At 40.2% G+C, this 12,501-nt stretch overlaps 1 protein-coding gene across 1 annotated transcript in view; it reads right to left on the reverse strand.

The window, feature by feature from the left end:
- sorl1 (sortilin-related receptor, L(DLR class) A repeats containing) overlaps positions 1 to 12,501 on the reverse strand; it is an 86,898-nt gene that overhangs the window by 43,125 nt on the left and 31,272 nt on the right. Inside the window, exon 6 of the mRNA XM_053507264.1 lies at positions 5,124 to 5,304. Within this exon, the coding sequence (XP_053363239.1) occupies positions 5,124 to 5,304 (181 nt within the window). The remainder of the gene's footprint in view (positions 1 to 5,123; positions 5,305 to 12,501) is intronic.

The following is a 12,501-nucleotide window of genomic DNA, read 5'->3' on the forward strand; positions in this document are numbered from 1 at the left end:
AAAAGGTCCTTGTGATATTCATTATACTAATCCTATTAGCAAGCCGGGGACTAGTGAGAAAGTGAGACGTAGCGGTGTATAGAAAGAGAACCGCAGATATTTCCTTAAAAAGGACAAATACACCCTGATTGGCTGGTGACTCTGGAGCCAATAAGAAAGCAGCTTTGCTTGGAAATCTGCAGCCGGGCCAAGTCCTAAAGACTTGTGCAATTGCGTCTTGTGCTTGGGGACATTTCCAGCCAATTGTTCTCGCTAGTTCTGCGTGCTTGTCTAGACGTCCCTGTAATTTCTCCCCATGGCATCTTCAAATATGAACACTATGCTATTGTAATAACTGTATTGTAGGTTATGCAGAAACATAATCAGAGCTATAAACAGACTTCTGTGGCAATACATAAGGAAAGGCTAGTTCTTGTTTCACTGGTATGTTTAGCACTTAAACAGGATTTGCTATTTTTGTAAGTTCTTCTGCGCATTTAAAAAAAAAAAAACGCCTGTTTGTTAGAGGTGATGAAAACATAGTATGAACATAACCTTGGCTATGCAACAGGCCCTAGCAGTTATGAAACCTCACATTTGTGTGCGCGGTAACTTCTTGGCATGAGCTCTATGCGTGTATAGCGTAGCGCTGAAGACATGCCAAGGCCATATGGCTGCACGGGTAAGCGGAACACGGGTAAGCGGTGCACGAGCAGTTAAAGATGCCCTGGGGAGCGCCAACCACACGTTCATCGAAAGTACATAGATCTGCCGGGGCCAATAAGCTGCACTTCAGCCGCTCTTTCCAAGAACGCTCACGTACGACGCTATTCATTAAGGAGGTTCAATTATCGGAGACCGCAGTAACTCGTGCAGAACAGCTGGTTCCGGCCTGATCTGACCAACCGACACTGTACTGGGTTCGACAGATGAGTGTGTCCAAGGTTTATTTTAACAGTCCAAACATTTACTGTGTCGCCACACTTGGTTACGATCCAGTGTAGACACAGGCATGAGTAACAACTAAAATTTGTGGAGAAACAAACCCTCGCAGGCTGGAATGGAATCCAGGAAGGAAAAATAAACCAACGCGTGGCTTTAAAAGCTATAAACATAACAACGAGCGATTGTTTTATCCCCAAGTGCTCGGCAACAATTTTTGGTGAGATGTCAGCTTCGTTTTACAAGAGCTGCGATGTAAAGACTCAGCCAAGAAAATGTTTAAAAAAAAAAACCTTGCATGGGCAAAGTGCATTATTCACAAACCCTGGTCTTCTCAGGAGGAGCCTTAAACACAAGACGCTCCATTTAGCTGCACGCAAGTGCCGGATCTAACCATAGCGTCACCGCCGAAGTGATAAATCTCGGCGGATGACTGCTGCTAGACTACTGCTCGCCCAGCTGACTACTCTAGGTTTTCTATTTTTATAATGCACTATCTGGTAAATTGGCTGGAGAGCTGATTTACAATCTCTTTTGTAACAAAACAGCAAAGCTGATCCTTTTGTTTTTGCTCTACACTGAAGGCATTCGGGTTTGAGATCTAGATCTGAATATGAGACGATGGATCAGAATGCCAGCTTTCATTTCCTGATATTTAAATCTAAATGCGTTAAAAAATGACTTCCACAGCATTTTCTTTTCTTTTTTTTTTAATTGGCAGGGGTTTCTTGTTGGCACAAGTGTACTCTGTAAGATTGATGTTAAGACAGAACAGGATAAACCAATATGAAGACCAGCGAGATGTCTATGAGGGAGGGAAAAAAACGAGCCATTTAGGAGTTGAATAAAAGGGCGAATAAGCATTGCGCAAAGCCAATAAAACAAATTGACCTGCAATTATTTATTTATGTTTTTTTTGGAAAAAGGTTGCTCATTGAGCTAAAGCCTAAACTTCCGATTAAACTTCAAGGAGTGCTACCCAAGGGCGTCGGGATCTTGCATGATAATGCACATCTGCACACTTCTGTGTGACTGTCGACACTCTGCACAAGTGTTAAAGCATCCTTCCTACAGTCCTGATCTCGATCCATAAGACTTTCGCCAGTTTGGTCCCCTTAAAGCAGCTCTACAAGGATGAAGATTCACTTCTGATGAAGAAGTGAAGACAGCGATGCATTTCTGGTTCGCAGCAACACTTTTTATAATGTGAGAATGCGAAAGCAAGGGGGTTATGTCACAAAAATATGTACGTGTCTTTTCCAAAAGTTAATCAATCCATCAAACGTCATCGGCCAATTAAGATGAGGTTGGTGTCATGGTTTGCGGTCACGTGACTGCCAATGAACACATGATAGTAGGAGCAGAATAAATTCTAGTCTCCAAAAAAAATGTTCTGTCTCAATTAACAGAAAAAAACATCCAATCTAACTAGGACGAACGTCATCATGAAGCAAGACAATGACCCAAAACATCATGCCAATATTACAAGGGAGGAAAAACTAAAGGTTTTAGACTGACCAAGTTAGTAACAAGATGATGAATCAATTGAGCATGCATTTCAACTCTTAATGAGAGGAATGAAGAAGGAAACCAAACCCTTTTCCAACGTTCCAATGATTATGTAAGTCACATTCCCAAGATACAGTACAGGGTAGATTTCATACCCCCACCATCTGGACAACCTCACTTTCTCCACACAGGCAACACGGACTATGATAAAAAAAAAAAATAAATAAAATCTCTTGGCTTTGTCCGGTTCTGATATCATGTTATACAGCTACCTCTGGCAGTATGGTGGCTTAGTGGTCATCCTCGCACCAGGTTTGATTCCCACCTTGGGTCTGTGTGCATGGAGTTTGCATGTTCTCTCCATGTTTGATGGGTTTCCTCCCAAAGTCCAAAGACATGCAGAGTAGGCTTATTAGCGTGAGAGTTGACCAGAGGTCCTACCACGGACGTTAAAATGGGAATAAATAACAATGGTCACCACTGGCCTTCACGCCCCCTAGTTGGACTACATAAGATCCTAGATAGATAAACGGATGGATGGATGGTCGGAGTGCTATCTCTGCTGCCACAAGAGGTGCTGTTAGAGATTCTGGGCCCTTTAGAAGCCTAATATACTGGGCCCCCAACCTTGACAAAGCCTTTTCAATTGCCTTAGCATTTTTAGGGCCCTCATGTCACTTATGTCTTTGGATTTACGCCCAATGTTTAGGGCACCTCTGGGTTTCGTTCATAACTTCATCACATGAGACATTAATCATAACATGGCATTGCTGAGCAGAACTATTTGTTTTTTATTTTTACTAGAAAACTAGGAAAAGAAACAATAACTAGATAATTAGCAAACCTTTAGTTTTAAGGATATACTGAAAAGATTTCATGATGCTTTTTTTTCCCCCATCCTTATCAATAACCTTGCATTATGTTTATAGAGCCATTTCCCCATGCTAACTTTATATTTGGACAACATTTACATACCTTAAAACAGCCTAAAGCCTGTACTGTCTTTTCTATTCTGTGAACTTTCGTTCCCGTTAGTACTTCGACGCACAGGACTGCATGGAACCATCAGTCCCTGCAACCAATTCCTTTCCTTTACAGTTTTATTTGGACCAGAGAGAGAGAGAGAGATCGAGAGAGATCACCATCTACAAGTCCACAATCTCTTTTGTACAATTTGATAATGCAAAACAGACGACTGCCTTCTTCCACAAGACTCACTGTGATCTGTTTGTGCCGCAAAAAACAGCAGTCATGGAGGCACTCGAGGGCTCCTGGCTGCTCGGTCTGTACATCACAGTGGATCTCACGTGGGCCCTTAACATCGTCTTTCTAGCCAAAAAGCCCAGGAGCGTCTCCACATTGTCCCCCGACTAATTCTTCAATTCATTCAACAGGACCGTAGAGATAACAATGAGCAGATGCGTGCTGTAAAAACAAAAAAAATGAGCACATCACTGGGGCCTCTGGTCCTTCTATCCTTCCACTGATGATGCACATCACACCAGAAATATTGCATATGCAAAGCCAAGAGCTTTAAAAATGGTCCGACAAATCACAAGCCAGATTGTAATTTCCAAGCTATTACATTGTTAGCGGGAGGAAAATTACTTTCTGGGAATGCAGCAAAACAAAAGTTTTGGCTGCCAAATGAGTGTTTTTTTTTTTTTTTATACTAACCAGTTTAATTAGCATGCACAACTGGCAATTGTTCTACAGTCACTAACACACATTGGGCACTAGTGAGATTCAAATCACTAACTATTAATTCAAATCTCCAACATGCCATGCACTAAATATAACACATCTCCAATCAGCCAATTAAAACTTTCTTTCCTCCCAAGAACATAATAAAGATGATGTCACACACAAATTACAGCATAGTGAACTTCTTTTCTTCGCGTATCCGAGCTCGCTAGGAAGCTGTGGTCAGACTGCAGGGTCAGCCACGACACTGTGCGCCTGGAGCAGAAAGGGTTCAAGAGTCCAACAGTGTCAGCTTGGCAGTGCTGAGGCTTAAACATCCAACCTGCCAATCAGAAACCCAGAGCCATAACCACTGAGCCAGCGCTAGCGCAAAGAGAGGAAAACCCGGAGATTGTGGTGAGGTTTTAGAGCCTGGTTTCCGATGAGGATGATTCTTATGCTGCAGTTCATATACACCGCCCGGGGGAACGCTGGAGCACAGATTAACATCAACTGACAACAAATTATAGTAATGTGCAAAAATCTTAACCCACACCTCATTTCTTTTAATTCTGCTTCCAAAGAGACAGACGTTCACCAGTATTACTGATGTACTCATGAGGAACAGTTCTCCAGGCTTCATTAAAGTCTTTTCCGGCTTTTTAGTCCCTGTACCTGACCAGTTTCAGAAGGTTTGCTTGTTTGTTAAGCTTACGACATGAATTGGTAAAAACAGATGCAGATGATCATATGATTGGTGATGCTGAATGGTTGGAACAGACGAGAGGGGAAATGAGGTTGCTGCTGAGATTGTTACATAAACAATACATTTTTGAATTGCATATTTAGCCTGTCACAGTAAAACATTTTGTCCCCTTTCGTTCATTTAATCTACATAACCTAATTTACTATACAGAAATGGTGGGTGGCTCCAGACTTGAATTTACACTATCCTATTGTACTTCCATTAAAAGCGCATGATTTGCAATGCTTCACCATTGATGTCTTACCCTGGTTGTAGTAGCGAACATGTACTTGTCTCGGAGCTGAAAGCTGTCCACCCTTTCCAGAATAATGCGCCGGTTTTCCTCACTCTGGAAGAAGTCGGTGCTGCTGAGAATGCTGGAGACTCCCTGGGGTTCGTGCCTTTGGACCAGCACTGTGGTCGGGCTATCATACGGCTCCACTCCCCTACGGAAACATGCACAGTCGTATAAATCACAGTTGGCACTATACAAATGCTGTACAATCGACACCCTGAAACGTAGATAAACACAAATTTCTCCATCTTGTCAACACCCTAGCTGTGCGAAGGGGCGTCCGAGTCAAACCGGGACTGGAGGAACTTTCTTGTGAATGCAACCGATTGAAGTCCTTAACCACTGTACAGTGTGACACGGATAACTTGTTACCAACATGCAGAAGGGATGCAACTGTCTGTGTTAACTGTACACACAGTCGTTCACCAACACCACTTGCACATTATAGAGACCTGACCGAGAGTTATCGCCACATCCCCCGTACAGTCCTGAACTCGTTCCAAACCATTTCCTCATGTTTGGAATATTTAAGGAGTTCCTGGGAGGCCAGCATTTCAAAGGTGAAGATCAGATCATGGCTGCGATATATTGAGAAAACGTCTTACCTTGATGGTATCCAAGCAACAGTGAACGTCTTGGATGAGTGCATTAAATGCTCTAAATTTGAAGTCAAATCAGTCCAGCTGTATTTTCACCAAAGGTGCTCACAGAAGGGATAAAAGTCACCTATTTCCCAGTGATCTTCCATCTCAGCTAGTTTTTCTAGAGCAACAGTACAAACTAATGATGTTGTTTGGATAAGGAACCAAAAAGTAAATAAAACTACAGGAAAAGAAAAATTGTATTATGTATATTATATAAATATAATAATAATAATAATAATAATAATAATAATATATATACTGTACATCAATATATAACATACAGAAAAAATTCAGTATATCTGAATCAATATTTCTTTTCCTGAAGTATTTTATTTAAAAAAAAAATTGCTTTTAAATGTCGTTTTTTTTTTTTTTTTTACTTTTCTTTATTAAGCAAATTAAACAGGACGTCAGTATTAGGAGAACAGTTGCGGATCAGATGATTCGAAATATTAAAAATGGGAGCAATTGTGTAGAGATTTCCTGGTTAGATGAATCTTGAGATATATTTTTCTCACATACAGTAATATCTCCTAACCTCCTTTACTTTCTGTTTAATGAATCAGGAGCTACAGAAATTATTCACCCCTGGTTATTAAATATAGATGTTCACAAAATCTTCCTTGTATTTGCCCTAAATGTTTACATTATTTGTTCAATAAAGACTTATATTAAGAATTATATCATTTTTCATGCTATGTGATAAATTGAATCTCTTTCGAAATGGTTCCTTTCTTTGGTCCACATCTCTCTCTACACAGAGGCACACAAGGGCGCTGAAGCTCCTTGAGTAGAAATGATTCAGTACAGTAGGCCTAGGATTTGAGTCATGAGATTTCATCACCTCAGTTGCACCCTGGCACAAAAGCCTGCCTCTCTCCTACTGCAAATACACCGGCTTGGTGGTTGAGACGGTTCCTTGAAGCGTCTAACAAACAGATGAAAGGATTAGACGGAAGAGACAAGAATGCATACTGTTCCACCCTTTCCTCACCCAATTCACAGCTAGAGAAATCTAAGTGTTCGAGGCAGACATGAAACGGCAACGGTAATTCGCCTGAGGTGGAGCTGCGAGCTAAAACAAAGCTTCTTGGGGGATTATTATTAAATCCACAGAGTACAATATTACAGTTAGGGAATAAAACATGATGGGGCAGGTTGTAGATATGATCATACTTTAAAGATACGATGTGACTCTGTTACAACCCTGTAGTTGATTCTATTCCTGTTATACCTTAGTGAATTGCCAACATTATCAGCACCTGCCTAATTTTGAGTGGGTCCCCCTTTTTAAAAAACAAAACAGCGATGTACGTAAGACATGGGTACATTCACTCCCCATGTGCATCGGTGAGAATTGGCCACCCATGACCCTGTCACCAGTTCACCAGTTTTCCTTCCTTGGACAACTTCTGGCAGGTTCTGACCATTGCAAACCAAAGACACCTTACAAGACCTGCAGTTTTGGTCTAGCAGTCACAATTTGGCCCTTATGAAAGTCCACACACTTTCCCATTCTTTTGCTTCCAGCACATCAATTCCAGGGAGAAAATGTTAAATTGCTGCCTAATATATCCCACCAACTTTCAGATGCCACTGTAATAAGATACTGTTACTGTAGCTACTATGACAAGAGCCAACTTTTGATGTCTAGACGACTGGGTGAAAGCAACTCCAAAACTCTTGTGGGATGTTCTCAGGTTGCACCAAAAGTGATCCAAGGAAGGAAAACCAGTGGATTGGTGACAGGGTCATGGACAGCCAAGGCTCAGCCAAGACATAAGTAAACGCTGGCCTGTGTCTTGTAGTCCGATCCAATACAAGAGCTACTGTAGCTCAGACTGTTAAAAAGATTAATGCTGTTTCCAACAGAAAGGTGTCAGAACACAGCGCATTACTGTTGGGTTGCAGAAAGGGGGCCCTACTTAAAATTGGGTAGGTCGTCATAATGTCATGGCTGATCATCTTCCTGCCTCTTAAAATTCCATCCTTAATTTAGTCTTTTCATCCTTTAGCCACCTCTCCCCTCTCATACTCCAACAATCAACATGGAAAAATTGAACCTGACTCTTACATGGTTCCTCTAAAGACACGTGAAGCCAGCAAACTGCATCTCTTCAAACTGCATCACAAGGCAGAGTAAATCCTGATTATTGCTCTGCGTCAGGTCCACACAGAGCCCACACCACAGACTACACAAGTGGCCTACAACACTGTGAACAGATTTTCACAAAACAGATATTTGTGCGCTGGTGTTTCTGCATCGCTCTGCAATTACACCGCCAAACCACTAGTTGGCAGTGGGGTTTCTATGCCAATGTGCTTTTTTTTTGGTGTAATGCAAAACTGGTGAATGAAACCCAAGCGGATCTTGTTGGAGTTGGAGCTCATGTTGAGCAACGATTACGTTTTCTGAAACTAGGCAGAAAAAGAAGGTGTCAAAGGAGGCCATCAGCACAACGTTCAACTCGGTGAGGAAAAAAAGCTGGAAATAGGTTTCTGACCAGTGGATCAATCATAGTTGTTGCGGTCAGCATCGATTGCCGTGATACATAGTGATGTTTCTGTGGAGTGGAGCGTATGGCGCAGGGTACGCAGGGGTTACATGAGACCTGCGTCGTAGACTTGATGCAGAAGCATAAATCAGCCTCAACACACAGAGGATAGCGCAATCTGCACCACTTTGTATATACGCCTTTATGATAGATGCCCATGATTGCCTAAAGTCACTGTGATTAATATGGTAAGTAGACAATGCCATTCCTCCCACTCTCTTGGACTCCCTGGTCATGGATGTCTGTGGCGTTATCGAAAACCAAAAGAGAGAAGAAATGCTTTTCTGTGTGTGTTGCGAAACATCTCTTTTTTTTTTTTTCTCCTTTCTTGAAAAAAATAATACAGCTTGTCATGTTACCAAGAGACTGGAAAAGGACAAAAGACGCAAGTCTGGAAAGCACCAACACCAGAGACTCCTTCTTTAATAGTTAAAAAAAAAAAAGAAAAAAAGAAAAAGGCTTCACCATAGCAACATGTTTCTTTTCTGTTTTTAATCAGGTTACTATTAGGCTTAGATACTGCACATGATCCCTGCAAACCGATTATTTGTCGTGCAAATCAGATTTAGGGATTCTACACATTTCATATTTTTATCTTATGAATATACGCCATCAAGTATTAAGGTGGTTTCACATAAAACAAATGGTTCCACATAAAACCTCTGCTGCGTCATCCGAGCAAGACAAAGGCTTTATCACAGCACTGAGACGAGACTCATTAGCCACACTATATTTTCTAATCTGGGGTGCCTTCATGACTGGATGCTTTTCCCGAGAAAGAAGTCCAGCCGAGCCCAAAAGCCATTAATCAGGCATTAATCAAAGGGCAGCACGCTGATGCCCACTAATAACAAATTGAGCTCCCAGCAGCTCGCCTGAAACGTGGTGTACATAATCATCGACTTCCTCCGTGGTTAATACTGAGGGTCATTTTCATTCCCTCGCGAAGAGGCCGGATACGAACGGCAGCCGTGTTCATAAAAAGCTCTGCGCTTTCTGATCCTTTGCATCGCTAAATATGAAATAATGTATTTAAGTATGCTTTAAATAGCAACCAGTAGAGGTTTTTATTGGTTTTTACAAAGTACAGATGAACCAAAGCAGGAAAATAAACATATCTATAGGGGTTGGCGATATTTACTTAATGCTATTTTTATGGTTGCTATATATTATTTCTATAAAAAGAAATAATTTTACAGAATCTATAGAATACTTTAAAGCAGTTTTCATGTAAGCAAGGTGTAATGCTTTGTCCAATTTGTTGTTTTGCCGTTATTTATCTGAATTATTTAAGTAGAGGCGTCCGAAGGTCCTCCACTGCATCTTTTTTAGCCCCAAAACGTCAACATATGATCGTATAGATGGAGGGATTGGACCATTAAGCGGAGCAGCCTAGTCCCTCCTCCCCACCTGGGAATGGCTCACTATTTATTTTCTAAGGGACCAGCAGTTTCTCTAAAATCCTTAGTATCTCCATCAATTTTGCAAGCACCTACACAAAACCTAAAGCAAAACATTCTGCAAGATCTTCCAAGCGCAACAGCATAAAAATGCATCGTTTATGTTTCAATTTCTTATTTGTGACCTGCGCCGAACCCCCACAGCTCTACTGTAGCTCGCTCCTTTTTGTTCCGATCAGAAAAAAAAAAACAATAAAAAACGGACACTTCACATCGAACCGCTCAAAACATCTTTACTATATTGGAAAAGGTCATATTGATAAAGAAATAAGTAAGTGTCCCCAAACATGCTCCAGAGGGAATGAACCTCCTTCTAGAACGTAGAGAAAGTGAAGCAGTGAAAAAGTACCTCAGTTTCTCTATCTCTCGCTGAATCTCGATCTAAGCTTTGTGCACAAACTGCCCCAAAACTTGGATCGAAACCTTCACCCGGATCTCCAGAGTACGCCAATAAACGAACGCTCGAGCATGAACAGTTCCCGAGATATCCGGGCAAAAATCAGCACCGTCACCTTTCAATTAAGTCACTGGAAGAGATCTCGATGTGTGAGTGACAGCCACTGCTAAGACAACCAGGCTAAGCCACGCCCCTCCACTCACACGCTCTCACACACAGGATAGGTGAACGCCCATATCTCAGGAACTCTACTGCCTAGAAAAAAGCCGTTTTCACGTTTTGCCCAGGATGCCACGCATCTATACACCTTTATCTCGTAAATTCTCCAGAACTGTATCTAGCTTACTCATTAATGTTTGATTTGAGTTTTACCATTTAAAAATATTCAGCAAAACAATTCTTAAAACTTTAATTCATCATCACTGCAGTAAATTTGCCTTCGTATTAGGAACTCAACAGCATCCCAAATACCAAGATATAAAAGGAAAACCAGGAAAAATGATTTTTTTCACTTTCATCTACCTTTAGATCGCATATTCATGTCTATACTCGTTTTGTTCCTGTAATAGTTTTCCGACATGTCTTCCCACCTTTAGGCAGTGTTATAATTGGCATGCAGATACATACGTGTTCGTGTGTGTGTGTGTGTGTGTGTGTACACACGCTAGCTTTAATCTACTCCTCCAGGATATTTAGACTTGTCACGGTTCCTGAGATCAAACAGCATATGAAGAATTAAACCTTATTTACATATTGTTTTCGCACTCTATTCTGCATGTGACATCATTCACACAGCTATTCTTTATAAAGCACTTCCAGCAACTTCGTACATCAGATCTCAGTAAATCAGCTTAATATAGCTTGGCTCACAGATTTTTAACTATATTTTTGATCTGAATCATTTTACATTTGAACGTTTTAATTTGCATGTTTTCGTGCTTTCGCATTTCCAAAAGGCATGAATAAGAAATGTGAATACAATATGTTATTGATTATTTTTCCTATTTTACAGAACTTGCAACAGGCTGATGAATGAAAAATTTGATATCTTTATTAATATATACATAATAAATAATTAATACCTGGATTAAACCTAAATAAATACATTTTATAAAGCTGCTTTGCGCCAATTTCCATTGTTAAAAGTCCTAAATTTTAATTGAATTAAACTAAACCAGTCTGGTCTGTAACCAGTAGGACATTTAACTTTCCATTTTTAGCCTGTTAGAGACAAACATAATAGTGGAATGTCAGCCAGCAGGTTAGTGTTTAACATTCAAAGGCACTTACAAATTTCCAAAATGTACAGCATTTAATGCCAAGATCATTTTACATTCAATCGCAAGTTTAAGATCAAACTGTATACAACACGCACAGTAGAAATTAAAAAAAATATATTTTTCTGTTGCTATTTATTATTATATCAAATCTAAACTGATTGACAAACGGTTTAGTTTAATGTAATTTAACAGCACAACACACCAAGATTTCAACATTTACAAAAAAATATAAAAGTTTAAAAAACACTCATCATCAATAAATAATTTTTCCCCCAAATTGATCTAAACATATAATAAAACTGTAAAGTAGGCGTGTCTGTACTTTGAAGGTAGTTACTCAAAATTATTTACGGGGACATAAGATAAGAAATAGAACACATCAAGATGGTTTGGGGGATTTTTGTCTGTGTTTGTCTGTGCACGCATGAACTGAATTAATTGTAATGGGTTGGGTAACATACAGTATAGGCTTTGTTTTATGGTAATTAGGCCACAGGAAGAGAAGATATTCTACTTTGAAATTTAAATGGAAAACGTCCTTATCCAAAAAAAAAAAAAAATATATATATATATATATATATATATATACACTAAATAATAAATAAAATAAATCAACCTTGGGGAAAAAAAAATCATTAGGCATTTTTTAATACATTTTTTTGATACACGCATACAGTATGAGGGTGCAAGTGAAATCTAGTTAATAAACACAATCCCACACCTTCATTCCACGCACTTCACGGTAACATGCAAAAATTCTAGCATGGGGTCAGAGCGCAGGGTCAGCCATTACACGGCGCCCCTGGAGCAGATAGAGTTAAGAGCCTTGCTCAAACGTGGTAGAGCTGCGGTTAGAACCATCAACCTTCCAACTGGTAACTCAGTGCCTTAACACTCTGAGCTACCACCGCCCCTTTAAATATAGAATTAGTCATACAGTACAAACCCTGGAAACAATGCCTGTAATTAAAACAACCCTCATTTCAGAAGGGTCAAATTATTAGTTTGCATC

This window comes from Clarias gariepinus, chromosome 11 (assembly GCF_024256425.1).
Source record: "Clarias gariepinus isolate MV-2021 ecotype Netherlands chromosome 11, CGAR_prim_01v2, whole genome shotgun sequence".
Classification (NCBI taxonomy): domain Eukaryota; kingdom Metazoa; phylum Chordata; class Actinopteri; order Siluriformes; family Clariidae; genus Clarias; species Clarias gariepinus.